This window comes from Sciurus carolinensis, chromosome 14 (assembly GCF_902686445.1).
Source record: "Sciurus carolinensis chromosome 14, mSciCar1.2, whole genome shotgun sequence".
Lineage (NCBI taxonomy): Eukaryota > Metazoa > Chordata > Mammalia > Rodentia > Sciuridae > Sciurus > Sciurus carolinensis.
Window position 1 is genome coordinate 7,400,796 of NC_062226.1, and position 27,522 is coordinate 7,428,317.

General features: G+C 56.5%; 1 protein-coding gene across 1 annotated transcript in view; it reads left to right on the top strand.

Moving 5' to 3' along the window:
• The first annotated feature begins 1,922 nt into the window (after positions 1–1,922).
• The window catches only part of Eeig1 (estrogen-induced osteoclastogenesis regulator 1), a 32,474-nt gene continuing 6,874 nt past the window's right edge, over positions 1,923–27,522 (top strand). The window contains exons 1-4 of the mRNA XM_047524639.1: positions 1,923–2,883; positions 22,624–22,744; positions 22,942–22,971; positions 25,415–25,531. Coding sequence (XP_047380595.1) covers positions 2,738–2,883; positions 22,624–22,744; positions 22,942–22,971; positions 25,415–25,531 — 414 coding nt within the window. The 5' untranslated portion in view covers positions 1,923–2,737. The remainder of the gene's footprint in view (positions 2,884–22,623; positions 22,745–22,941; positions 22,972–25,414; positions 25,532–27,522) is intronic.

Below are 27,522 nucleotides of genomic sequence, written 5' to 3' on the forward strand. Positions count from 1 at the left end.
CTGCCTTCCCCAGACATCATGTGGGAAATGAGGGAAGGGAAACTTCCTGGGTTCCCAGCCTTCAGGCTGCAGAGAGATAAACGGACCTAAGCCTGGCAGCAAGGCCCACCCTACTTCCTGTTGGAGAGGCCTGAGGTTACTCACGGTCACAGCTGAGGAATCAGCCAGGCCTTGGGATATCCTTGGCTGGCTCTCTCTGAAATTACCTTCTGGGTTCAGGTAGCCAGGCCTAGACAGGATTAATGAGAACACAACTCCTGTGCTGTATAGACAGCACAGTTTAGCACTCAGCCAGGGCAGCAGGGTCTAAACCCAGGTCAAGGGATTTAAATTCTCTAGGTCTCTATTTCTCTGCCTGCAAAAGGGGATACCACGAAGCACAGGTATCTACTATTATCATTTTTCTTCAATCTGGCTGTTGTATCTAAATTCTGGGACAAATGAGAGAAGCATGGATGGCCACCTGGGTCACTGGGAAGCAGGAAGAAATCAGAATTGGGAGTCCTCACTGACTGGTCTAGACATAACACACTCTGGCCCTCCCAATCTGCTGGTGTCTCAGACTCCTCTCATTTCCCCATGCTGAGATCCTGCAGTCATCCTCTATTGCCCTAATGGCAACAGGCCCCTCACCCATCTGGTTCCCATCTTCTTCCTTCCACATCATCTGAAGCCAAAGCAAGCTTCTTACCAGAAAAAGAACATCCTACCTGTCACACTTTGGGGGTTCAAAACATACTGGTTTCCTCCTTACTCTGGTCTACAACTCTGGCAGATCAGGCTGCTACAGGCCTTTTCAGCCCTCTCTTGCCTCTCTCTCAAAACACCACAGTGCAGCCAAGGAAGTGCTGGTAACTTCCTGTGGGCACTATGCAGTATGCCTGGTCTCTGGTGGATCTCTCTGCCTGCATCCTGAGTATGGCTTGGGTTGCTTTCTGCAGGAACCCTTCTCTCTTAGTCCCCTTCCTATTCCTGCATGCCAGGTGCCTCCTTTGAGATCTCCAGCTCCTTCCATGTCTCCTACTACAGTTCTTATCCACCAGATTTGTGACTGCTTGTATTCCAGTCTGCTTTTCCACCAGTTCTTAAGCTTAGAGGGGTCAGAGAGGGCAAGGCCACCGGGTTCCCCATTGGGTCCCTGTTCAGAGTAATGCCCCTAAATGTTTGGGGACTGGAAGAATGAGTTACAAAATGCTGAGTGCCTGGGGAAGTTCCTCCGTCCTCCTTCTTAAAGTTCCTCCGACCCCAGAACAGTTAATCTAGCCAGTGACACCAGTCCTAACTAAGAAACTACAGGACAACAAAAGGCTTAGATAACATCAAGGAATGAGACAAGCTGGGTCACCAGGCTACGTGATGAACTGCTTCGAGTCACCTCCGTCGCGGCAAAGCCTTCGCAGACACTTCGCAGATTCGAAGGGGAAGAAATCTGCTTGGGTCTAGGACAGTCTCTCTGCGTGTCAGTTTTCTGAGAAATGGGACTCTTCTTTCCGAGCCTTCTTTAATGCTCAATGAACTCAAGTCTTGCAGGACTCTGGAAGGCTGCTCCATTCACAGTTTTCAGACTGTTCCTTCTCGTCATTGTTTCTTCTTTTATTCTGCTCCCGCTCTCTTCTCTGCCCTGCCAGCCCCTGCTCCCGCCCAGCGACCTCCCACTGCCCGGCCTGGGCCCCTCTGGCGGCCCCTCCGCTCCGCCCTGCCCGAGGAGGCGGGCCCGGCCGCGCGGCGCACCAATAGGAGCGCCGCAAGTTCCTCTGCCTCCCACGAATCCCGCCCCACGCCGCCATGCACCAATGGCATTCCGCGCTCGCCCCGCCGGGCCGCCCAATCGTGGGCGGGCTGGACCGCCGGCGCCCCGCCTGCAGCGCGCCGCGGCGACTCGGCGGGCGGCCGAGCAGGGCCTCGGCAGTCTCGGAGCGGCGCGGCAGGGCGCAGCGTCGAGTTCAAGCGGCCGTGTCGGGGGCGCGGGCGGCGGCACTGCTGCTCGCCGGGTGCTGAGCAGAGGCGGCGGGCGAGGCGAAGCCACCGGCCGGGCCGGAGGGCGCCTCGGCTCCGCCGGGGCCCGCGGCGCGGGTCCCTGGACCGAGGAGGAGGCGGCGCCCCTGGCTGCCCGGTGCTTGCCCGGAGGAGGCCCGCGGGCGGAGGTTCCCTACCGCAGCGTCCCCGCCGCACCTCCCGGAGAGGCCGCCAGAGTCCCCGCAGTGCCGGGGGTGCCCTCCGCCTCCCCCGTCCTCACCTGCGCAGGCCGCCTGGCACCAGGTGCGGGGGCGTGTGCACGGCGAGGGCACCTCCCACGTCGCCAGCGGGGCGGGGGCGGGGCCGCCCGCCACCCTTGGTCTCACCGGCCCGCCCGGCCCGCGGCGTTAGCTCCCGAGGCCCGCGGCTCGGGATGCTGCGGGTCCGCGCCGCCGCTCGCGCGCCGCCCGCCGCCCCAGCGCTTGCCCCCCGGGCCATGCCTCACTGTTTACATGCTGGTGAAGTCCCGGACCGCCCCGAGCCCCTCCGAACCCCGGCTCCCCGAGGGTGAAGCCAGCCCGCCTGCGAACTGGACTGGTCGTTCTGACCTGGGGCTCCGGACTCAGATCCTCGCCCGCTCGGCCGCCTCCGCCACCATCTGGGCGGGATCCAGTTCTGGTGTTTTTGAGGAGGGGGTGTGGTGTAGGGAAAGGAGTCCTGGGGATTTCTACCCCCTCCCTTTTATTTGGCCTTCGGGGCTTCAGACTCAGGGAACTCGCCCATGGCTTTCTTGATGAAGAAGAAGAAATTCAAATTCCAAACCACTTTCACCCTGGAGGAGCTGACGGCCGTCCCGTTCGTGAACGGAGTCCTCTTCTGCAAGGTCCGGCTGCTGGATGGCGGGGATTTTGTCAGCTTGTCGTCAAGGTAGGAGCTGGGGCATTCATTTCTGCAGGGGATGTTGGGATGAGAGTGAGCGAGACCGTCTCGTAACTTGGCAAGTGTGGAAGGCCCCTTGGAGCCCAGAGGATCCTGGGCAGTATGTGTTTGGGCAGATTTGCACAAGGCAGAACCGGGCCTGAGTAAGCTGGCAGAGTGCCAGTCACCTGTCTGCAGGCGACCAGCCAGATACCTCAGGTTCTGTTTTTCAGCTTCCCTTTGGGGTCCTGCATGCAACCCTGTAGGCCCATTCTGCAGACTTGGATGTAGAACCCAGAAGGATTTGTGCCTTGAAGGAGCAAGTAGGGAAGGGGTGTTCCAGGTTACCTTGCAGTTCAGCTGGCCAGTGGGGCTGTCATATGATTTAGAGACTCTGCCAGCCACAGGTTCTCTGGCACTCTCCTGTGACTGGGAAGGCGAGGTCGCAGGCACTCCCCAGTCTGGCTAGCCGGTGGTGACTGGATTTTGGCCTGTCCAGCCTCCTCTGAGTGACTGTCCTCCTCTGGCTTGAGTTGGGCTACTTTGCATTGCAAATGCTCTTGCTGCTGCCCAGTCTGAAAGAAGGGGCAAACCAAGAGAAGGGTTTGATTCCCATCGTGGCAACTCTAACTGCCCAGCTTATTGCTGAATGCCACTAGGCTCCCAGGCTGTTCCTTGCTGACTGGGCCCACCTAGGGGTCACATAGTCCTGGCCTGTCCAGAGAGTTCCTTGGAGTCCTAAGGATGGGGGTTCAAATCCTGGCTGTTCCTGGGTGCCCTTTTCCTCTTCTGGAAATTGGACCTACTACAGGTTTCATCCAGAGTCGTTGGGAAGTTTCAGTAGATAGAGTGGGATGTAGGGCCTGGCTTACGGCCTGGAACACTTGCTCCTCCCCACTTGGTCTGCCCTTTGCTCCTCAGGCCTTGTGGGCTTGTTAGCTGCAGCTGCCTCACTATTCTGAGATGGAGATGTGTGTTATAATTGGAGAAACTGAGGCCTAGAAAGAGGAAATAAGTGACTTTCCAGGGAACTTGCAGGAGGCACTGTCAGCTGAACCTGGCTGGATTGGAGACCTGTTGGATGAATCTGGAGGTGGAGAAGAAGAGGGGAACTGCAGGCCCAACCCAGAGTTCGGAATCTGGTCCACAGAGTGGACACAGAGTGGGGTACCTTTTCTGTGCACTGGCTCCCTGTTCTTCTGAGAGCTTGTCTGAGGAATTTGAACAAGGGTTGTCCCTTGCGGTGGAGGTGGTAGCAATCCTTGGTTACCTGGGAAGCCTGTGATCCTGCAGCCACCCTGCACAGTGGCTGGTGGTTTCAGAGGGCTGTACTCAGAGCTAGGGCCTGGAGTTGGCTAGTTATTGCCTAGGTGACCTTGGGCGAGTTACCTAACTTTTCTGATAACAAGAGCCAGCAATTGTTGCTGCACTGCTTGTTTTGTTAGCACCTGTCAACCCCTTGACTTTGTCATGGAGCAGGGGTAGAGGCCAGGCCCCCGCCACAGGTTTATTATCCCCATTTTACAGAGGTGAACACTGAGGTTCAGAGTGAATGATTTGCCAGAGTTAATAACGTGGAATGTAGAATCAAACTCATGATGTGCTTTTACCCATTACCCTGTTGTGCCCCAGAGCCTCAGTTTCCTTTTTGTAAAATGTGGAAGTAATACTCACCCCTTGGGTTATAAGGGGAATAGATGTATGTACTGCGTCTGGTCTGACAGATTGATGCAGCAGAAGGTCCAGTCCCTAGCCCCCCAGGTTTTAGGGGGACATCCCCATGGAATCAGCAAGGTGCCTGTGAACAAGGATGGGGATAGTGTGTTGAATCCCAGGGAGGAATTGATAATGAACCCCAGCCCGAGGTCTTGCCTGGTCTCCCAGGCCCTGTAGCCAATCTCACTCTACCCGTCAGCCTTTCCGTTGTGCTAAACCTGCCTCCTCATCCAGGAAGTATGGAAAGTTCCAGGTCTTAGCCCACATGGTCTGGATTTCACCTCTGTTTTCCCTTCTTCTCTCCTGGCAAGGGGCCTCAGATTCCCTGATCCTAGCGGAGTCCAAACAGCTTTTCCCAGTCCTCATCCTGGATGAAACCTGAGTGGGGAGGAGCTGACATTGAGGCCCCCAGCTGGGCACTTAGTGGGTGCTGGGTTCCTGTTTGCTGCTGGGCAGGTGTGGCTGGAGAGAGCAATGATGTTGGAACCTGAAGCTAGTTTAGAGCCACTTTGGCTTTGGCTGGGCTTTTGCCCAGGAGATAGGGGCTTCTGGGTTCCTGCTCCCTTCCACCCACACCCCATCCACCCTGGTCTCTAGCCCAGAAGCCCTGTCTCACAGTCCACCCCTCCAAAGCACCAGGGCCCCATTGTTTACAAGTTGGGGTAGGGACTGGGGTGACTGGACCTGGTTAGATCCTGGGCCCAGATCCAGTAGTGCATTTCCCCCGACCCCAGGGACCTTTGAGATGGCTCAGAGCCAGTGTTGGCTGCAGGGACTCTGTCAGAGTGAACTGCCTGAGGCCCCACCCATGCAGCACCCGCCCTCCTAGCCAGAGTGTGTTTCCCTCTGTGTTGGGTGCCATGGCAACAGCTGGGAACAGGCACTGCCTGACCCAATTTGAACAGGTAGGGCAGGTGGTACGCTGGGCCTTACCGTTCCGACACCTCCCATGATGAACAATAATCCTCACAGCTACCACGTTCTGAGCCCAGTGCTGTGTGCCAGGCCAGGTGCTGAGTGTTTTACAAGTGGTATCCCCGTTAATCCTCTGCCATCTGGAGAGGCACTGAGGCCAGAGGGGTGAAGCCACTTACTAGATAGAGGTCACCACGTGGGAAATGGCAATTGGAAAATTCTTTTATCATGGTTGAAACTCCCTTTGCTTGTGCATATACTGCATGTCAAGGACTTGCCCAGCTCCTCAGATGCATGGTCAGTTGAATCTCCACAACCACCTCATGAACTAAGGGCGCTGTCCTCACTTATGGATGATGCTGGGATCAGGAGAGTTGAAGTGACTGGGCCCATGTCACTCAGCTGGAGACTAGCTGAGATATGACTTATTTGAGCAGGTCTGGCTCTAAAGCCCTATCCTGGTATGGTGGCAGTGGATGAGGAGCAGCTACAGACCCATGTGACATTCCCAGACCTTTAAAGAAGGCTTCTTTCAGTAGATTGGGTGGTACAGGAAAGTCCAGATCTGGATAGTGTAGAGGCACTGAGCTAGATCATGTGAGGCACAAAATGAAGAGTTCTCAGGACCGTGAGATGGGGCAGGGGGTGGAGGCTGAAGTCACTGGATTTGGGACCAGGCACAGGCTAGCACTGGGGCATAATGATTTCGAGTCTGGAAGTCTCCTAGGTGGAGGGATCCAGATGTATGTGGGAGGCTTTCCTGGGGTGGAGGGAGCAGGGCCCCGGAGGGAAACAGAGGTTCCAGCCAAGTCTGGTAAGTCGAGAAATGGCCAACCTGTCTGAGGCCAAGAATCCCAAACATTCTGAGAGGGCTGTGCTCCTAGCTGGCACCAGTCCTTTGGCTTGCCCTGTGCACATGGCTGGCAGTGCCAGGGCAGGGGAGTGCCATAGCAAGGAGGAGAGAAAGCAGAGCACATTTTTTAGCCAGTATGTGGGGAAACTGAGGCCTAGGGCAGAGCGGGGACTTGCCAGGTCACTTTCTAGTAAGAGACAACCTGGGGAGACTCTGGCCCTGATCTCTGTCCCCTGTGCTCAGTGCCCCTCTTTGCACAAAGGAGGTGGGCTGGGCCACAGGGAAAGGGGCCTGTGCGAGGGCTCCTGCTCTGTTCCAGAGTGCCGGGCGGAGCAGCCGGCTGTGGCTTGGAGAGGCCCCTCTCCTGTCCTTTCTTTGGCAGCTTCGAATCCTCAGCCAGCCTTTGCTGGGGATTGATTTGGGCAGCTTGTGGAAAGAGGGCCTGGCTGCTCACCACACAGGCGCTGCCTGCCTATTGTGGGTATGGCTTTGTGCCCACTGGGATGGGAGGCCTTGGAGAAAGGCCTTGGACAGGTCAGCTATGCAGCTGGAGGTCCTGTGCCCAGCCCCAGCCCCTAGGGAGACCAGGCAGGCTTGGTCTTTCCTCACACGTGCCACACACTTGGCCAGGGCCCTGTTCCTCCAGTCCCTTGCCCACTGTCCTTGGAAAAGGCTGCAGAATGCCACTTGAGTCCACCACTGTGGGAGTCCCACTCTTATGGATATTTTGGTGTGGAGCTCTGGGAAGGCAGGTTGGAGAAGGATTCTCAGGTTTCTACCTAGGGGGTGAGGGGAGCAGGGGCAGAGAGGCAGAGGGGGACCCCTGACATGGGCGGGCATCCATCTTCCTGCCCAGAGCCAGGTGCTGTGGTGGCTCAGACGCTGGGAAGGGAGGAGGGGCCAGCAGACACAGGTCCCTATTCCACTTTGACCCAGTGTCCATCTTTGGTCCTGGACTTCTAGAGGTGAGCAGGACCAGACAGCCTTGTTCCTGTGAGCTCCCAGTGGGTGGGGACAGTGTGCCTGGCGGGCATCATGGGAACTTTGGAGCCAGGCAGAGGTGAGGAGGCTTCTCTTAGACCCATTAGCCCCTGGCAGACTGGCCGGGAGGTGTTTCTGTCCAGGCATCTGTCCCTTGTTATCAGGTGTTGAGTGAGTGCCCACCCTCATGTAGCTCACTAGCACCAGTAGCTCACTGGCCCTCATGTAGCTCAGCTGGCCCTCATGTAGCTCACTGTCTCCTGATGGGCACATCAGCTCAATAGGGAGGGCTTCCTGGAGGAAGGAATGCTCATGGGAGCCCTCGAGGTGCGTGGTTCCAGCTGGAAGAAGTGGGAAGACTGTGGACTAGAGGCTGTGGCGGGAAGGCACTTCCTCTTGGGGGCCAGGCAGGAGCTGTCGTGGTCAGGGTACAGAGAAGGGAGGAAAGGTCTAGAATAAGTGATAGAAAGGGGACAGGCTGGACTCTTCTGGCTTTGGGAGTCCTTGGAGGGGCAGGGGAGCATTGTGGCCTGCTTTGCCCACGAGGGTGATGGCTCTTGGCTGCCAAAGGGAGAAGATGAAAGGGGGCCTGGTGAGAGAGTGGAGTGCTGACCTGGCCCTATGGGTGGTGACGGGCAGAGAGGGGTAGGGACAGACTGGAGAGGGTGGCGGGCAGAGCGGGCATGGTCTTGTCCACCCTGAAGGCCTGGCACTGTGCCTAGCACGTGGAAGGTGCTGGGAAGATGGTCGTTCAGAGGGTGCACAGTGGCGCCTGTGGCTGGGGTGTTGTTGAGCCATGCGGTGCTCCAGGAGTTGTTGATCACATAAAAATCCTGACTTTCAGTTTCTTTCAAGTTGGGAGATCTGACAACAGTGCTGCGTGGCTGTTTGACTTAAGGGATTTTGTAGCTGCCGCCTCCTGTGGGCTTCCTGCCCAGGGCTCCTCCTGACCCCACAGCACACCCTTCGGTCCCTGGTGTGGTCTGTGTCCCTTGCTTTACCTGCACCAGCCTAGTCCCGGGGGCCCCCTGTGGAAGCCGCCTTTGTACAGGCCTGGGGACAGAGAGGTCTGTGGTGAGAAGTCCTGCAGGTGGGATAGTGGGCAGGGCCAGGCTAGTAGGCCGCAGAGGCCAGAGCGGGCAGCAGGGCTGTGGCACCAGGTCAGTTGCTGACTCCCTTCAAGGCCAGGTCGGGCTGCTGGTGGCCTAGGTGAGAACTGAAGCTGCCCAGCCTGTGCCTGGCCTTAGTGTCTGCCCCTTGGACCTGGCCTTTGCAGCCAGCTGGCCACACTGTTAGTAGGGGCCGGCCTGGCAGCAGCCCTGACGCAAGGCAGTCTGACTCTGTGGAGCCAAAGCTGCTCCCTGAGTCCTGTTCCTTACTTGAAGCTTCATCCTGGGAGCTGCTGTGGCCTGGGGTTCTTAGCAGCAGACACACTGCAGGCTAGTGGGGGCTGGGAGACCCCGAGGGACTTCAGGCCCTTCTTATGAGTACCTAGCAGTGCTGATTGCTCTCAAGGAGCTCTGCCTGGGGGTAGTGGGATAGCTGCTGGCAAGTCTGTGAACAGACCTTAGGAGCCTAGGGACTCTTGGTGGAGTTGGAGACCTGGCAGTAATACTGTGGCAACAGTTAGATCCGTCCTCCTCTCACCATGCAGCCACAGGAAGGTTTGAGCAGGGGCAAGCTGCCACGTTTGCTTAGAAGAGACCTGGAGCGAGTGTGGGTGGGGAGGGGGTGTGGCTGCTCATTATCCACCTCTCCTGGCAAGTGCTTAGGATTGTGTGGCCCCAGAGGTGTTTGGTTGACTTGAAGCTGCCCAGCCTGTGCCTGGCCTTGGTGACTTAATAGGGTTAAGGTCGCAAACCCTCAGTCTTTTCTCTGAGCATCTTTTGGCACCCAGGGCTGGGAAGAACTCTCAAATGTAGGCCCAAAACTGCCTGCATCGCCACCCTACCCAGCTCCTGCCTGGCAGTGGACATTCCTTACCCTGCCACCCAGCCAGCTTGGCTCAGTGGTTGGGGGAAGGAGCTCTAATAGGAGACTCTGCCTGTTGGGGTTTTGTCTTGCCCTCCCCCGAACCCCAACCTGCCATTCACTGCCTGTGACCTTGGACAAGGGGCTTTAGATCCCAGCCTCCTCTCTTGAAGCACGCAGTCTGCCTCACAGAGTTCTGGGGAGGACATGGCAAGATAACACCTATCAGGCGTCCAGTTCTACTGCTGCCCATGGTGGACACGCTGTATGCTAAGGTCTGTCGTCCTATCCCTGGGCTGCATTCCAGCTGTGGGCCAAATGATGTGCCCCACTTGCCCCTTGTGGCAGCTGGTTTTCTGCAGTGGGCTAAGAGGATGGAGTGCTTCCAGGAGAGGGCACTTCCTGCTCAGGGCTCCATCTCTGCTTTGTCTTTATTCTGTGGCTGCCTCGTCCTCAGTTCTCCTCTCCCACGCCTGCCAGCCTAAGAGCTGCCTCCTCTGGGAAGCCTTCCATAGACTTTGTGGTCTTGTCACCCCTGTAGGCCCTCATCTCAGGGCACCAGTCCCCATCCATGTGTCTAGTTTCTTCCCCAGACTGTGGGTCCTTCCTGGGCAGGAGTGGCCTTCATTGCACCTTAGTTCTGGGGCCTGCTTAGTTCTGGGGCCTGCTGTTGTGGGTTGGTGCTCCCCTGGGCTGGGATTTTTAATTTTTTTCCTCTAGTACTGAGGATTGAACCTAGGGTCACACTACTGAGGTACACCTCTGGCCCTCTTTATTTATTTTTGAGACAGGGTCTCACTAAGTTGCCAAGGCTGTACTCAAACTTGTGATCCTCCTGCCTCAGCCTCCCAAGTTGCTGGAATTACAGGCGTGCGTCACTGCGCCTTGTGCCATTGTGCCTTGCAGCCAGGCTGGGACTTTTTCCCTTGGCTCTGAACCAGTGAGGGTGCTGGTGCTGCACTGTGTAGCAGCCACTGCCAGCTGCTGAGCCCAGCCCCTCCCCTAGCCTGTGCTGGAAGTATCAGTCCGTGTCAGGAGCAGCTCTCACCCACGCACCAGGCAGCTGGGTGCCACCATGGGCTCAGAGGCTGTGATTGAGAGGCAGCTGAGGGCCCTGATGGCTGGAGTTGGGTGAATTGCCCTGCAGGGACAGCAATGCTCACAGCAGACTGGGAGGTGGGAAGGGATCTGGGGCCTGACTCAAGCACCACAGCTGCACCTTGGCAGAGCTGAGTGGCTCTGTGACCACAGCCAGGGGCTTTGCCAGGTAGCCTCAGCTTCCTCTTCCAAGTGGGGGTGCTCGCCTGGGGGCAGGAGGGCTACCTGAGATCAGGATGGGTGTGCTCAGCACCTGGCCAGGCCTCGGTAAGCTAAAAAACAGAGCAAACTGCCGAGAGGGGCTGCACAGCCTGGGCTGGGGAGGGCCCAGCTGGGTCCTCTTCACCTCTGATGCACCCTTGCTTCTCACCACTTCCTCTCTGAGAGCCAGACTCTGCAGACATGTGGGGCAGCACTCCTGTGGTTTTCGCTCTGCCTAGACTCCCCCTAGTTGTTCTGACAATTTCCTGGGCACCTTCTGTGGCTGGGGTGCTAGCTGAGGCCTGAAGATGCAGCCCCCTCCAGGATCCCTTCTGTAGGGGAGGCACGTGAATCCAATTAGAGTTCCGGTGACAGATCCAAGAAAGTGATGTTGGCCTGGGGTTCAGGGGATGGGTGGAGTTAGAGGATGACCCCAAATGAAGAGCCAGTGGCAGCGAGCTTGGAGTAGGAGAGGGCCATGGAGAGGGGTTCCATGTGAGGGCTGAGAGTCAGATTTGTGTTTTAGAACCACCAAGGACAGTAATTGGGTGGACTGCTGGTGCTGCAGGTTGTAGAAGGTCAGGCGAGTGTCAGCAGAGAAGCTCTGCACCCCATCCTCATGAGATGGTTAAAAACAAAACTTGAGGTGCCTTCTGCTGCTGCTACATACGAAGCCCAGCCACTCAGTTGAACAGAGAAGGCTGACAGGCGGCATGATGCCATTGTGCAACGTGCAGAAGCATTCCGTGCCGGTCAGGGCGCGCATATCTTTGTTGGGGCGAGGGCTATGTCTGGAAGGGCTTCTGGGCCTGCCCCATTCTGCTTCTGGATATGTCCCCTCTGAGGAACCATGAGCTGCACTCTTCTATGCCAGAAACAAGCCTCTAGACAAAAACGAGGCGACGTTTTGGGTGTCTGGGAGCTGAGGAGGTGCTTGGGGCTTTCTGGCAGACCCGGCTGCACCATCCGGACACACGGGCATCACTCTGGTTTACAGGCAGTGGCTCGTCTCAGTGGCTGCCAGCAGCCTTCTCTGGGAATTTTCCTTTTGTCTCTTGCAAACCCCAGCAGGGCTTGCCGGGCAGTTCTGAGGCTTGGTGGGCTCCTAGGTTTCCAGGCTGCTGGATCTCTCCGTTCTGCTTTCCTCATCTCTGAAATGGGATAGTAAGCTCCTCTGTGGTGCTTGGTTGAAAGGGGTGACTGTCTGTTGTGTACCTGTCACAGTCCCTGGAACAGTTGTGTTTGGTAAAGGCGTGGCAGTAGTTGGTGTCAATCCAGGCCAATGGACCAAGGGGACCCAGGGCTAGGCAGAAAAGAAAACCCACGTTTCTCCTTCCTTTTCTGTCTTCCCGAGATTCACCATTGAAATGATCGTGATCAAGCTGGGCCACTGCCCTGGCCAAGATGCTTATGGTCCCTCCCTGGTGCCCATGAACTGGGGACATCATAGACACATCCATCTCAGAAACCTCTGAGCAGAGCAGGGGAGGGGGACAGCACCACTCTGCCTGTGCTGCCCCAAACCCTTTCATTGGGGTTGGCCTTTGATGTGCTCCCTGAGAGCCAAGAGAAGGCTGGCATTGAGCTGCAGCCGTTCCTAAGAGGGTTGTGTCGGCTAAAGAGGGTCACATGTTATAGCTGGTGACCCTATAGCACCCAGCATAGATGCCCAGCATAGCACCAGGCAAGCCTGAGTGAGGCCTGGCCTGTTCAGAGGTGTCCCCAGTGTCCCACTCAGTTTGTAGTAAGCACTCAGTAAATGCGTGTGGAGTGAATAACAGAGGCAGGGATTAGCCAGGTTTGGCCTGTGCATTTGTGGAGAATCAGGTGTCCAGGGAGGAGACGGAGACTGGTGAATCAGACCCTTGTGGTCTTTCCTGACCCTGAACCCTTCGTTCTGTGGTTGGAATCCCTGGGAGCTGCTGAGAATGACTGGAAAAACAGGTCTGAGTTGGTGCCAGATTGTGAAGAAAAGGAGTCCCTACTTTATGGTCACCTCAGAAGTCTAAGGAGTCACAGGAAATGCTGTGTGACTCGGGAATACCTGCGTGGCAGATCCAATGGTGGTGATGATCCCTGACCCTTAGGCTCTGCGAGAAGGCGGTGAGAGCCCAGCTGGGAAGCTCTGCCTGGAAGTGGTGCAAGGAGGCATTGGGCAGCCCTGTGGAAGCTCTCATTTGGCCATCAGATACTCCTGGGTACCCACTGTGTGCCAGGAACTGGCATTGGGACAGGACAGGTAGTTGTAAGCACAGCAGGAGCCCTGCCTCCGGGAGACAAGCTCTGTCTCTGCTTTCATCATGTCTGAGATCCAGGCCCAGAAGAGGAAGCTTGTATGTACAGGGGGTGCCCTCAGAATGGGCCTGGTTGAGGGGTGGAGTGCAGAGGACAGAGGTGTCCACGGGACCTGAGTCCAGTCATTCACGGAACCAGATCCTGGGAACGGGAATCCCTCCCTCCTTTTTCCTCCTCCTGTCTTCCCTACCTCCTCTTCTGGTGAATCAAACACCACCCAAGGGTGAGTCAGCCAGGAGCGGCTGCTCATGCCTGGGCCACCTGCCAGGCAGCTCTCTGGATGTCCCAGCTCAGTTAGAGGCCTGGGAAAATGACCAGATCAGTGTTCCTGGGGCAGGGAAGGGGACTAGGTCAGGGGCTCTGTATGCTTCCTGGGTGCAGAGGTCTGATCCTTTTGCACTGTTACTTCTGAAGGGCTAGGCCCTGTCCCCCATTTAGCAAGGGTGCAGCTTTAGTCAGCTGTTTCATCAGTGTGACCAAAGGACCTGACACAAACAGTTTTAAATGTGGAGAAGTTTATTTAGCACTCATGTTTCAGAGGTCTCAGTTTATAGACAGCTGAATCCATTCTTTGGGACCCAAGGTGAGGCAGAACATCATGGCGGAAGAGTGTGGCAAAGGACAGCAGATGGGAACATGGCTCCAGGAAGCAGAGAGAGAGAGAGAGAGAGAGAGAGAGAGAGAGAGCGCTTTGCTCACCAGGACAAAACATAAACCCCAAAGGAACACACGTGGGGACCCACCTCCTCCAGCAGCACCCTGCTTGCCCACGGTTACCATCAGTGGAACCCTATCAGGGCTTTCATGCACGGATTAGATTAAGGCTCTCCTAACCCTATCATTTTACCTCTGACCTTTCCTGCATTGTCCCACACATGAGCTTGTGGGGCACACCTCACATCTAAACCGTAGCAGGTGCACACTGTGTGCCTGGTAGCAGCTCCACACGACAGGGACAGGGCTATGAAAGAGGCTGAGAACCTGGGTGGCAGAGCCTGGTTTTGGACTCCAGTGTCTCCGCCTTCCCATGCCTCTGTGGTGGGCCCGCTGGGCATCTGGCAGGCTGAGAAAGGGAGTCCCCGACCAGAGGCAGCACTGTAGTCTGTGTTTGCTGCAGTCATGGATCCTGGAGGGGAGGTTGCTACCACAGGCCAGTATGATGCTTATTGCATTTTCACTTGAATTCCTGGGGCCTCTGGCCTTGTTCAGTCCTGGGGTTCATGGGGGTCTGGCATCAGACAGACAGGGGTTCAGATCACAGACCTCTGCCATCCAGGAGATGTTGGACAAGTGACTTCCCTACCTGTGACCTCAGATTCCTAGCCTGTGACATAAGAATGATGGGCTGTGGATTTGGGGAGGTCAAGCAGGGAACACTCTTGGCTCAGCACCTGACAGGGAGCAAGTGCCCAGCAGTGGGAAGCCGATCTTAAGCACTTTGCAGAACCTGCCTGCAGGGCGCATTTTCTCACATCTCCCTGCAACCTGGATTGTCCTCACTTGTTCCCCAGCACCAGTGGGTCTTGCTGGGTTTGGTCCAGGTCATATCCCACTGACCCTACATTCTGACCCAGTGAACATCTCTCGCTGGGCATGAGCCTGTTCGCAGAGGCCAGGTGTGACAGATACTCAGGCTGCTGCACAACACGGTTCCCTGAGAGTGGCTCGTGGCAGATATCACAGGGATCCTGCAGGGTGGGGACTGGAAGTGCAGACCACCTCTCACTCTGTGATCCGTAGCAAGTGCCTACACTCCCTGTTGGTGTCCTCATCTGAAGCAGAAGCAGGAAGTCAATACTTGAGAAGTGTCCAGGAAACAGGAGCCAGGCTGGGGCACACTGGGTGGTGGGGGCACCTTTGCTCAGGTCAAAGCCAGCTGTTTATTTTTTCTTTCTTTCCTTTTTTTTTTTTTTTTTTTTTTCCTGTGCTGAAGATTGAACCTAGGACCTTGTGCTTGCCAGGCAGACGCTTTACCACTGAGCCGCACCCCAACCCCCAGTATTTTACTTTGGATCCCTTCACTTGCTGTCCTCTTAGGTTGCTCTTATAAGAGGAGCAACCCCTGGCATCAGTTGAGAATCACATTCACAGATTGGAGCCTAGGCAACAGCTCTAGTCTGCCAAGTGTGGCGGCATGTGTCTTTAATGCCAGTCACTTGGGAGGCTAAGACAGGAGGACTGCAAATTCGAGACCAGCTTCAGAAATGTAGTGAGGTCTTAATTAAGCAACCTAGCAAGACCCTGTCTCAAAATCAAAAATAAAAAGGGCTCTGGGGACAGAAGACAGATCAGGGTGTCTGCTTACCTGTGTCCATAAAACAGGTTTGCTGGCACCTGCCTGTGCTGCTTTTTTGAAGACCATTCTCAACGTTACTTGACTGGAGAGCAGCAGGATTCAAACCTGGTGTCTGGTTCCAGAATTCTTACTCCTAACCCTGTCGCATCCCCAGCAAGCCTGAATGGCTGGCTAGGCCCTCACCCGTTGTCTTAGAGTTGCAGGGCCCCGTATGTTGTCCACTTTGCCCATCTGGGTCACTTGTTGCAGCCAGCCTCCACTCTCCGCCTACCTGCCTACCCCCAGCCATCCTTAGGGAGCAGAGCAGGCAGCCTGGGGCTCCGGCATCAGGCCCAAGTGGTTTGCTTCTAGGAACTGCTTGCTGTCTCGCTGCGGGAGGAGGGGCTGACTGTGCCAGAACTTTTAACGAGCTGCTTCCCATGCACGTGGCCCTGAACTCCTGGCAAAGACCAGAGCTGCCGGGCTGCCACGTTGACTCTTCCGCCCTGGCTGACGGATGCCATGGCTGGTCCCGGGGTGGGCTCCTCCCCAGGCGGCCGCACTCCTTCGGGGAAGCACGGGCACATGTTGTGGATTTAAATAGTTTCCTTCTTAGGCTCCCGTTGCCCAGCCAGGGCTAGCTTTCATCAGCCGGGACCTGGATTGCATCACTGCAGCCGCTCGATCCTCCAGGAAGACCGCCAAGCCTGGGGATCTGCGGGCTGGGAGTGGGCAGGGCCCAGGGTGGGTGGCCACATGACAGGAGAGGGACGCATGTATTGGAGCTTGCTGGGTGACCCTTGTTACCCGGGCTGAATGGGACTAGCCTTCCCAGGTGCTGCATGGTCCCTGGGTCCCTCACAGGTCTCATGGTCAGGCCAGGTGCCTGCTCCCTGCCTTGGAATCTCCTGAGGGCTTGTTTAAAGAGTCGCCCAAGATCTGCAATGGGGTGGGTGATTCAGCAACGTCTGAAGACGTTTCTAGTTGTCATACATGTGGTTGTGCAACTGGCAGGTGCTGCTAAACGTCCCACAGTGCACAGGACAGCTCCTCACAAGAGGAACTCTGTCCCAAGGGGCTACAGTTGGGACCAGCCTGTGGGGAATCCTCATTGTGCCAAGCTGTGGAGGTGTTCAGCTCACTCGAGTCTGGGCGCCCCACACCACTCTCGTGTGAGATTGAGCACTTACTTCTTGCCAGGCAGGGCCCATGCCAGGCTCTCTGGTGGTGAGACTGCTTGCAGCTGGAAAGGTGAAGTGCTGCGGTGGTGCAGGGGTGCCTGGGGGCTGGGCTGCCCCCCTGGCCCCCGCCTCTGGGCTTTCTGCTTCTGCTGTGACCACCAGTCACCTGTGCACTTGAGCTCTAACTTAGAGGAGAGGCCTCATGGGCCCATTGGCCCATGGCAATCTGTACCCAGGAGGTGACTCCCATGGCATTGACCCCTTGCCACCCACATGGTGGAGATCTGGGGCCACAGCTGTGGGGTCTTATTGCACTTACCGGGCAGTGGTGCTGCAGGTACTGGGGATGTGGCAGAGAGCTGGCCTTGGTATGCCAAGGAGCCCTGCCTGCAGGGTGGCCATTTGAGAAGCCGAGGTTGGTAACACTGCAGCCTGGCCTGCCACCCTCTGCAGCTTCTGAGGCCTCCTCATAGTCTTTGGGTGCTGGGAGGCTAGGCCTGCACCTCCCTTCTCCAAGGGTCCACTTAACCTTCTTGCTTTTGAGGCAACTGACTTAGGGAAGGGGAAAGGGGCAGCCTGGGGGTGGGCTGCCGCAGGAAGCATGTGGCCCTGCTGTGTGTATCTTTGGACCTCAGCCTTTTCATCTGTGACATGGGAGTGATAGTGGTAGCTGGCACTAATAGTGGTAGTGGGAGCTGACAGCATAGCAGGACTGTAGGTGCCCGTTGGACTTGTGCATAACGCATGCCTTGTGCAGTGGGGCTGGAGCACAGGATGCTTCTGTGTTGGTGGCTGAAGGTGAGGCCCAATGGGAGAGCACAGAGCATTGGCTTGCCTCTGTCCTGGGTTCTGGAAGAGAGGCCATTGTGATAAAGACAGGAAATGCAGTTCCCATCTGCATGGGTCCCTGATGGCGACCACTACCCTCCCTGGCCTCCTCATACCCAGTGAGGAAGATGCTTTGAAGATGTGACCACACAGATACTGTTTTGGCAGAATTCTTTGTATCCTCCTGGACGTGGCACCGTAGAGTCTCCCAAGAGCCCCATGCAGTGGCAGGGAGACCACCCTTGACAGACATGTCAAGGCTCACCGAGATGGCGCTTCCCTAGTCTCGGAGCAGTCTGGTCCTGCTCTCGGCCTTCTCTAGAGCCAAGAGCCACCTCCTTCCTTCCAGATCTTTCCTGTCCCGTTTCTGCTGCCTGGGACATCTTTCTCCCCAATCTTCATCCTGCCCACCCCAGGCTCAAGTCCCTGGCTCTGGCATCACTGCGCGGGAGCAGCCCCTGCTCTCTTGGTGTCTCCCTCCTTTCTCAGACTGGAGCAGTGCTAGTCATCTCCCACGTAGCCTCGGCCTCCCCTTGGCCTGGAACTCTCCAGGAGGTTCGCCCACATCGTGCCCTCCACCCCAAGCAAGCACCCATGGCAAGTTCCCATAGGTCCATCACAGAGGTGCAGGTCCTTGGGTGTCCCTGCACTGTCCTCTGCCTGGGATGAGCCAGAGGCTCAGGTTGCTGGGCTGGCCTTTCCAGGGCCAGGAGAGCTCCAGGACAGTGTGGAGGTTCTGAGGATATCTGCTGGTGGGGCGCTCCACTCTATTTCAGGACAGCTCAGAAATAGCTGAATTCTGCCTGTCATGGTCACAGTGGCTGCGGTGGAGGGAGGGCTCCCTCTGCCTTGCTGGGATTTGCACATCTAATTGTGTGTCTTATAGCTAAAAAAGAAACCAGTCTCTGTAATTACCTGTCCCCAGCTGTGGGAACTAGGAAGCACATCCTGAACCCTGGATGGTGGGGCTGACTGGTGGCTTCTTCCAAGGGGCACCCAGTCTGCCTGTGAGGTTCCCCGCGCTGCTTTGCTTATACCCAGTCCTCCTAACCTCATCCCATCTTCTCCTTTTTCAATTTAAATTAACTGGGTACAACTCTTGGGACCAAATAAAGAAAGAGGCCCTGGCATCCCTCACCTGCACCACAGACCTGAGCAACTGCCCCCTTCCTTCTGTGCTTTGTCTCCTTACACCAGTGTGAATAAACTGTGTCTGGGGAGCCAGGAGTCCAGGGTTTAGGGCCTCGCTGGGCTGAAATGATCTCTTCCTCTGAGCCTTGGTTTTGTTGTTTTATTTATTCCTTTATTTAGTGCTGGGATTGAATCCAGGGCCTCATGCAAGCGAAGATGTTGTCATTTTGAAGTTGCATTTCTGGCCGGGTGCGGTGGTGCGTACCTGTCATCTAGCTACTCGGGAAGCTGAGGCAGGAGGAGTGCACGTTCAAGGTTAGCCTCAGCAACTCAGTGAGACCCTGTGTCAAAATAAAAAATAAAAAGGACTGCGGATGTGACTCGGGGGTTAAGTGCCTCTGGAACCGAAAAAAATTTGCACTTCCGAGCCCCATTAGCAGGGCAAACGGGCACGGGCACGCACTGCTGTTTTCCCTAGTAACATCTTATTGCTAACGTTCCTTTCTAGATCCTTGTTTGTTTTACTTCTTCACACCTTCCCCTTTCCAAGATGGTGAGCTCACTGCACCTCTGGTCTCTGGGGACATGTTGGGTGCCATTGTGCACGGCCAGCGGGTTATGGCAGTCCCAGTCTCTGCAGTGTGACATGGTTATCTCCAGTTCTCTCTGTGCATGTGGACATGTACACATGTCACTTTAAAAAGAAATTGAGGGTGGGACCCTTCTGCGTTTTAAGTACAGGTGGGGAGGGGCTGCCGCGCCCTCGGTGAGCAGAGCCCACCTGCCCTCCTTCCCCGTCTTCCTGGCGGTTGCCCACTCGATCCCATTGACACTCTGAGTCTATCCCTGCTGCCCCTCTGGGTTTCTCCTCAAATGCAGACGCTAATGCTGCAGCCGCGGGTGCTCCTGCACAAGGGGGTGCTCCTGCTTCCCTGGGCACCGCTCATCCAGTCCCTAGTTTTCTCCCTGCAGCACTTGCCATCCTAGGGTGTGCATTGGCCTCCTACCCACTGCCGGAGTGCCAGCCCCTCGAGGGCAGGACTTTGTCTGCTGTTCATGACCCGTGTCTCTTGGGCTTGCCAAACCCGGCATGTCATGGGTGCTTCATAAAAGGTTCGGGTGAATCAGGTCTCTGAGGGTTCTTCAGACTTGACCTGGCCAGCTCCCTCCCTTTGGAGGGACCTGGGTCTGATGGGGAGCCTGTGCTGTCCTGGTGGCAGCTGTGGCAGCAGGGCTGAGACACAGGCCCTGGGCACAGATGGGGGGTCCAGATGGCTCTGCTGCCACAGCTCTGGGACTTCAGGTGAGCTGTGAAGCATTGAGCCTCCCTTTCCTCATCTGAAAAGTGGCCCAGGAAGGGGCCACTGCTGTGGCATTTATTTCACCCTTGCTGTGACCCCCTGGGGTAGGCCAGGGCAAGGCTGCCAGTTTCTTCCCATGTGAGTGGTGGCATCTAATAGGTGATTGTTCAGAGCCCCATGGAAACAGGACAGAGGCCCAGCACTGATCCTGTGGCCCTGCCCAGGCTCACCTTCCTGCAGGAGGGGACACTCCTGTCACCTGAGCCTGGGAGGGCTCCCTTGGCTTTCCCAGGCTGACCTGGCAGGGTATCCCCATGGCAGTGTCTGAGAGGGGACAGGAGGAAGCCCGCAGTCACAGTCAGCTTTGTTCCCAGGCACTAGTTGTAATTCCCCTGGGTGTTTAAACCTGCCCAGAACTGGCACCTCCTCGCACGGCTGGGTAGGGCGGCTGGGGCCACGCCCACCTTCCTCTCTCTTCAAGCTTGAGCTCTGACTGTCTTGCTCTGTTCTCTCTGTGCTCTTCTGCCTCCCGTATGTCTGCTCTCAGCTGCTGCCAAAGCCACAAGCCATGGGGGCAAGATAGTCACTTTCAGAATGAGATCCAGCATCCTAACTGTGACCCTGGAGGTCACACCTTCCTCCCTTACCAGTCTCCCCACTGGCCTCTCTTCACCTACCACCAGCCTCTGTGCTCTTTTCCACCTCAGGGCCTTTGTACTTTCTGTTCACTCTCACATCCTCTCTCACTGTGAGCCCTTCTCAATTATCACTGCCGTAAAGGTTATCACCAGCCACCCACCTGAAGTAGCAGCCACCACCTTGCATCTCTGCCCAGTGCCCACCTTCCCTGCACTGTCCTCCCTGTTTCTGTCCGAGCCACCATATATATTCTCAGGGTAGAACAGTTCTATTGAGATATAACCCATTGAGAGTGTGGAATCCAGGGGTTTGGATTGGTTCCCATGCTGGGGTGAACCCAGGGCCTCAGGCATGCCATTCCCAGCCTGTGGTTCAGTGTGTTTTGTTTGTTTGTTTTTTGTTTTTTGATACCAGGGATTAAACCCAGAGGTGCCTAAGCACTGAGCCATAACCCCAGCCCTTTTTTATTTTTTATTTTTTATTTTGAGACAGGATCTCGCTAAATTGTTTAGAGGCTTCCTAAGTTAGCCTCCCGAATCTCTGGGATCACAGTCTGTGCTGCCATCGCTATGTCACTTGCTGGACCTTTTCAGCACTCCATCAAGAAACCCTGTACCCATTAACTGTCTCCCCTACTCCCCCAGCCCTGGCAACCCCCAGTTTCCATTCTGTCTTGGATTTACCCTTTCTGGCCACTTCACATAAATGAGACTGCGCTTCTGCCCCCGTCTGCTTTAGCTGTCCGCCGTTTGTCCTCCGTTCACGTGACTAGGGCGATACACTAGTATGTGAAGTGCCGAGTGACATTCCATCGTGTGAATGGACCACGTGTCATCCGTTCTCCCACTGATGGCCGTTTGGGTTGCTTTCCCTTTTTGGCTACTGTGCTTAGTGCTGCTGTGGCCACTCAGGCCCAAGGTTTTGTGGACATGGGCTTCATTTCTCTTGCTATATACCTGCGAGTGGAATTGTTGGGTCATCTGGTGACTTCGTGTTTAACCCTTTGAGAAAGTGACAGCCAGTTTCCAGATGGACATGGCTGGGTGTCTCAGGGACATAGCAAGCATTGCTGGCCCCACGAGCCCACAGGTCCTGCCTGCTGGGCTCTCCTGGGCTCTGGGCCTGTGAGCCGCGGAGCTGCTGAGGGCTCTGCCTCTGAAGTCCTGGTTGTAGCCCTGCCTGTCAGTCACAGCCCGTGATCGCGGATGGAGGGGGCAGTGTTCTCCCCAAGCCTCAGTGCCGTCAGCTGTGGAGGCATGTGGCACACACCCTGCTGGAGGAGTCGGCCGAGAAGCAAGCACAGGGCCTCGGAGTTGCCTCTCTGTGACTCTGACCCTCCGCCCTCAGGGCCCTACAGGTGGTTGACCCGGCTCCTAGGGTCATCCAGGGTACAGAGTGGTTACTTCCTCAGCTGTTCGCTCGATCATCCGGTTAGGTGGGATGAGCTGAGATATGGTCTCATGCCGCCCCCACCCTTCTGTGACCACCCTTTCCTGAGCACCGGTTCTGCCAGGTGGAAGGGATGTGGCCATTCAGGCTCTTGGCCTCCTGATGCCCCCACAGCAGCCAGCCCAGCTGGGCTCAGCCGCTCCCGCCCACTGATTCCTCCATAAAGGGGTGCTGGTTTGCCTGTGTGGTCATTCTCCTGGGCCTAGGAGGAACTCGGTGGGACGACCAAACCCCCAGCTGCTGCTGGGCAGCTTGCGTTCAGTTCTGTTCTGCTCTTGCCAGTGGTGGGCCTGGGGAGGGGTCGCAGCTCAGGGCACCTGGGTCCTCTAGAGGTGGCTGAGGGTGGTTGGGAGAGTCTGGCACGATCACCTGTCTGCATTCCAAGAAGGCGCCAGCGGCCACGGGCTTTTAAGGTTTTTGAACAGTGCTGGGCACGTGAGAAGCGACCTGCAGGGTCAGCGTTAGGATGTCATTGTCTTTGCAATTCGTGGTGAAGAAGGGGCTCTGGGGTCTGGCAGGACCAGGCTGAGGGTCCAGCTCAGCACTTTACTGGCCAGGTGAAACTGAAGTCTGATGTGAGGGCCCCATGAGGTGGTCAGTGGGAGCCTGGCTGCTGGGACAGGTAAGGGCAGTGCAGCAGCCAGCCACGGTCAAGGTAGCAGATATGCTGGGAGCAGGAGCAGGTCAGCAGGCCCACTGGGCTCTGGCTCCAGCCCTCCTGCTCCGCTGTCTTCTTTCCTCATTTTTCATTACGTTTCTGGGTTTCCATGGTTACACAGCACATTCTTGTGAAAATACTGTCACTTGTGATACCAAGTGAGACAGGAGAGCTCTTTCCCCTCCTGCTGGTAGCAGGGTCCCCTAGACGTGGCCCTGTGCCAACTGTCTTTCTCCCCTGTCTGGCCTGGTCTGCAGGGAGGAGGTGCAGGAGAACTGCGTGCGCTGGCGGAAGAGGTTCACCTTCGTGTGTAAGATGAGTGCCAACCCAGCCACAGGCCTGCTAGACCCTTGCGTCTTCCGTGTGTCTGTGCGCAAGGTGAGCTGGGTTCCTGGGCCCAGGGCTGTGGGGGGTGTCACATCTGTGGCTTTAGACCCCTCCCTGATGTCCCCTCAAAGGGAAGCTGCGGAGAGCTGCCAGCTCTCTTCCTCCCCAGCAGATTCGGGGGGATCTGGGGAGACGTGAGGCCCCTGGGCACCCTGTTCACTCTTGCTCCTGTCTCCCTCCCTGTGCAGGAACTGAAAGGCGGGAAGGCTTATTCTAAGGTAAGAGGAGCTGTGTGAAGGGCTGGTGGGATGGGCTAGGGTGGCACTGGGGGGCCTAAGAGAAGCTTCCAGAAGAACTATTTGCCTCTGTCTGCTCCAAACAGGAGACACTCAGCCCTACACGAAATGTAGTGGATTATGTTTTTTTGTTTGTTTAGGTTTGTTTTGGGTACCAGGGATTGAACCCAAGGGCACTTGATTACTAAGCCATATCTCCAGCTCAGTTTTATATTTTATTTAGAGACAGGGTCTCACTGAGATGCTTAGGGCCTTACTGAGTTGCTGAGACTGGCTGTGAACTTGTGATCCTCCTGCCTCGGCCTCCCGAGCTGCTGGGATTACAGATGTGTGTCACTGCACCCAGTGCAATGCAGTGTTTTTAGGGACTCTCATTATTGGCAGTCTGTGCACCTCATATGAGTGCAGGGTTTGCGTGTGGCAGTGCACAGTGTGCGAGTTCACAGAGCAATCCCCTCCTCTCTCCTCTTCCACCACACCACTGGGGCGGTCAGGATCTTTCTGACCTTTTCTTTTTTTAAGGTGCTGGGGATGGAACCTGGGGCCTCACACTTGGCTAAGCAAGTGCCCTACCACTGAGCTAAACCCCTAGACCTTTTAAGGAAAAAAAAAAAATGAAAGAAAAGATATATTTTACATACTGAACAGTAAGTAAAAACACACATTTGATTTACAGAAACGTAAAATGAGTGCCTTCTACATGCGTTCATGTGCCCGAGAGCAGTACGATTTTTAAAGTACACAAACTCTGTAACTTTGGGTTTTTACTTGCAGTGCATCCTGGGCATCTTTTCTTGTCATCCCAGATTTCTGTACTTTTTCTAATGGCAGCAGCATCCCTTTGCAGGGCTGGTCACAGCAGACTGAGCCGGTCCCCAGTCCTGGCCACCCAGTCCTGGCCATCCATGTGTTGTTTTCGGATTCTCGCAGCAACTGCAGACAGCTCAGTCTTGTGGAGCGCTTGTGGAGCGAAGGCCCTTCTGCTGGGACAGTGGGAGAGGACGACCCTGGCTTTGAATAAGGCCTGCTCTGCCCCCAGGCCTTTTCTGTGGGGACTTTGTGCTTGCCCTCCTGGGTGGGGAGCTCCAGCTTACCCTCTGTGGCTCTTGGGAGGCCAGCCCAGCAGCAGCAGTGTGGACTGTGTCATCAGGCAGGAGGGGACATGTCTTCACCTCGCCTCTCCTCTCCCCCTGTGAGAAACCTGAGGGGAGCTGAGCCAGCTGGCCTTTCCCACTCCCCACTCACAGAGCTCCAGGACCCCTGGGCTGCCCTGGCATGGAGATCAGGGTAGCTGGAACCAGCTGTGGAAGGAGCTGTCAGAGTTGACATTTCTCCCCCCATGTCCTCTTTTGGGTGAGGACAGTCACCCTCCTAGGCAAGGAGCCACCAGCAAACAACCAGGAGCATCTTAGAGATGCCAATGGGATCCCAGCACGGCACACACTGCCCCCTGCCCCTGCAGTGGGACCTGCCCAGAGCGCTGCTGGTGCCAGGGCCTGGTGCTGATCAGGCCTAGTTCCAGTGCTGTTCCTGCCAGTCAAGCCGTGTGTCCCTGATCAAATCACTTCTGTCCCTGAATTTAGTCTCCTCATCTTTAAAAAAATGTGCGTCCCTCTGTGAGCCAGTGGTGGCAGGGCTGCTCCAAACCCAGTTCCCTGATTCTGGAGCCTGTGCCCCCAAACACTGCAGCAGAAACTTTCATGCATCTGGTGTTCAGTAAATGTCCCTGATAGGTTAGGTTGTCCCTGAAGTCCCCAAGCCCTGCACCCCCACTTCAACCTCACTTCCCCTGCAGTCACCAATGAGTCTCACACCCAGCTCATGCCTCCTGTGCTTCCTCCACGTCCTTCCCCGCCCCTCGCTCCTCATCTGCGTCAGAGGAGCAGCCTGCCTGGACCCTGGACTCTGCCTACCAGCCCCTCACTCTGGCCTCTGTCAGGGCACTTCCCTAGGATCCTGCCCACTCCGCAGAGGGTCTCTTCTCTCCATTCCCAGGCCTCTCATGGGGTGTCCCTTCACCCCACCCTACCAAGTTCCCACGAACCTCCCTTCCTCCCCCTCCTGCTCTCCTGGCAGCTCACGACAGCACGGCCTTGTTTCCCAGGGAACAATGTGTCTGTGTCACAGACAACAATGTCCTTTCATCTCAGGCGTGCTGGCCTCAGTGCACACTGGGACGCGGCACAAAGGGTGCTTTGTGCCACTCAGGGATGTGAGCTCCTGGCTTTGCCTCGTCAGTGCTGCTGACCCAGGGCCCCAGTCCCTGGGTGCTAGTTACACAACAGTTCTTGAGGGCCATGGGGTGGGCCCAGGGCTGTGCCTGCCCCTCCCCTCCCCCACCTTCGCCAAGTTAACCCTTCCGGTGCGTCTGCCCGCCCCGTGCCCACGCTCTGCAGCCTCCCACATGCTTCTCTTCCCCTCCCAGCTGGGCTTCGCCGACTTGAACCTCGCAGAGTTTGCGGGCTCGGGCTCCACGGTACGCTGCTGCCTGCTGGAGGGATATGACACGAAGAACACCCGCCAGGACAACTCCATCCTCAAGGTACCAGGGACCCTGCCGCCTCTTGCATCCCACCCCGGGTGGGGTGGACCTGCTCCCCATCAGAGTCCTCCAGAGGGTCACTGAAGTACAGGTTCTTGGGGCTGGGCACAGCTCAGTTGTCTGGTGCCTGCCAGGTATGCACGAGGCCCTGGGTTTGACCCCCAGCACCAGGGGAGGGGGACAGGTTCTTACCTGGAAGGCAGTAAGAAACACTGGGAACGTAGGTGGGCCCTGGGGCCGGGACCCCAGTTTCGCCGCCTGTGGTGGGGTGGGCCCAGCAGTCGTGAGTGCTCAGTGAGCATGTTCCGCAAGCCGTTCCCTGCTGCTTGTCTGCTGCCTCCTGCCTTGCCCCCCAGGTGTTCCTAGGAGGAGCGCAGTTGAAACAAGTTCCATCTGCCCCGTCTCAGGAAAGCTGGCACTTGACCCCCATGGCCATTTGACTCCACAACCCAGCTCCAAACAAAAGAAAGAAAACATCGCCCAGGGGCTGGGGTGGGACTTGGTGGGACAGTGCTGGCCTGGCTTGCGCATGCACCTGAGGCCCTGTCCCCAGCACCCCCCCAACACACACACAGACACACTTGCCCTACCTGACCCAAGGCAGCCTGGCTCCTGGTGGATAGGGGTGGGGTAGAACCCATGGCCTGGTCCCATGTGCACCAGGAAGGCTGCTCTGACCACTGCCATGTGCAGGTTTCCGATGGCCAGGACAGCGCCCACCCTCCGGCAGCTGCCTGTTTGGCTTCTTGGGAACAGAAATGTCTGGGTGTCCACCACCAGCACACTTGTCTTCCTGCCTCTCCACACCTATCTACCTGATTGAGAAAACACCACCTCCAAGAGCCAACCCAGCAGGAGCCAGCTGTGCCCCATGCAGAACTGGCATGAGATGGTAGCAGGGGCTCCAGAGGCACCAGAGTCCAGGCTGGCTGTGCTGGGGGCCAGGCCTTTCAGCTCCCCAGCAGTGAGCCTGTGTACCCTGGGCCAGTCCCATCAAAGGGCCGGGGGGTCAGGTCGCCTTGGATTCAAGGGCAACTGCCCCGTGTCCCGTCTGCAAGGTCTTGGGCAGTCACTTCCCCTCTCTGAATCTTGGTTCCTTTTTTACAACTTGGGGCTTTCCCCTGCTTTATAGACTGCTCTCATGGCCAAGTGGAATAATCCCTAAAACTCTAAGCCCAGGCCAGGTATGGTGTATATGCCTGTAATCCTGGTGATTTGGAGGTTGAGACAGGAGGATCACAAGTTTGAGACCAGCCTCAGCAATTTAGAGAGACCCTGTCTCAAAATAAGAATTGAAAAGGTAGCTTAGTGGTAGTGTCCTTGAGTTCAATCTCCAGTACTTGGGGCAGGGGGAGCCTCAGTCCATGATCAGCATTTAGGTCAGTGTTGGCCCTGGGATCCAAGAAACTCTTTCCTACCCTGTCACCCTCTGCCTATTGTTCCATCTCAGTCCAGATTTGGAATCTCAACTCTGCCAGGTTTGGGCCATTGCCAGTCTTTGCCCAAGTGGATGGTCAGTTCCTAATTGGCTTCATGCTTTACTTTTATTGAACTTTCCCAGCCACTGCCCGCCTGGTGGATCCTGTGAGTGTCCTGCAGCCCCATGAGGGGCTCTGTGAACCCTCTTCCCGCTCTGCCGTGGTGGGCTGTGTCCCTCACAGCTGGGCCCTGCAGGTGGGCATGAACGTGGCCCTGCCCTGGAGGAGCTCAGTGTCTGATCACAATTTATTTTTCATTTTTATTGATGCGTTAGCTGCAGGTAGTGGTGGGATTTGTTACACATTAGTATGTGCACACAACAGCTAGTCGTCATTTAAAATAAGAGGCGCCGACGTGCACACTCCGTGGTGCCCAGCTGAGCAGACCCATGTGCTGCATCTGCCCACGCCCCCAGGCAGGCCTCAGCACCCTTTCCAGCCTCCGCAGGAAATGGGAGCTCAGAGTGGTCAGGTGCTTTGCCAGAGCCCCAGCTGTGCAGGGGAAGCAGGAGG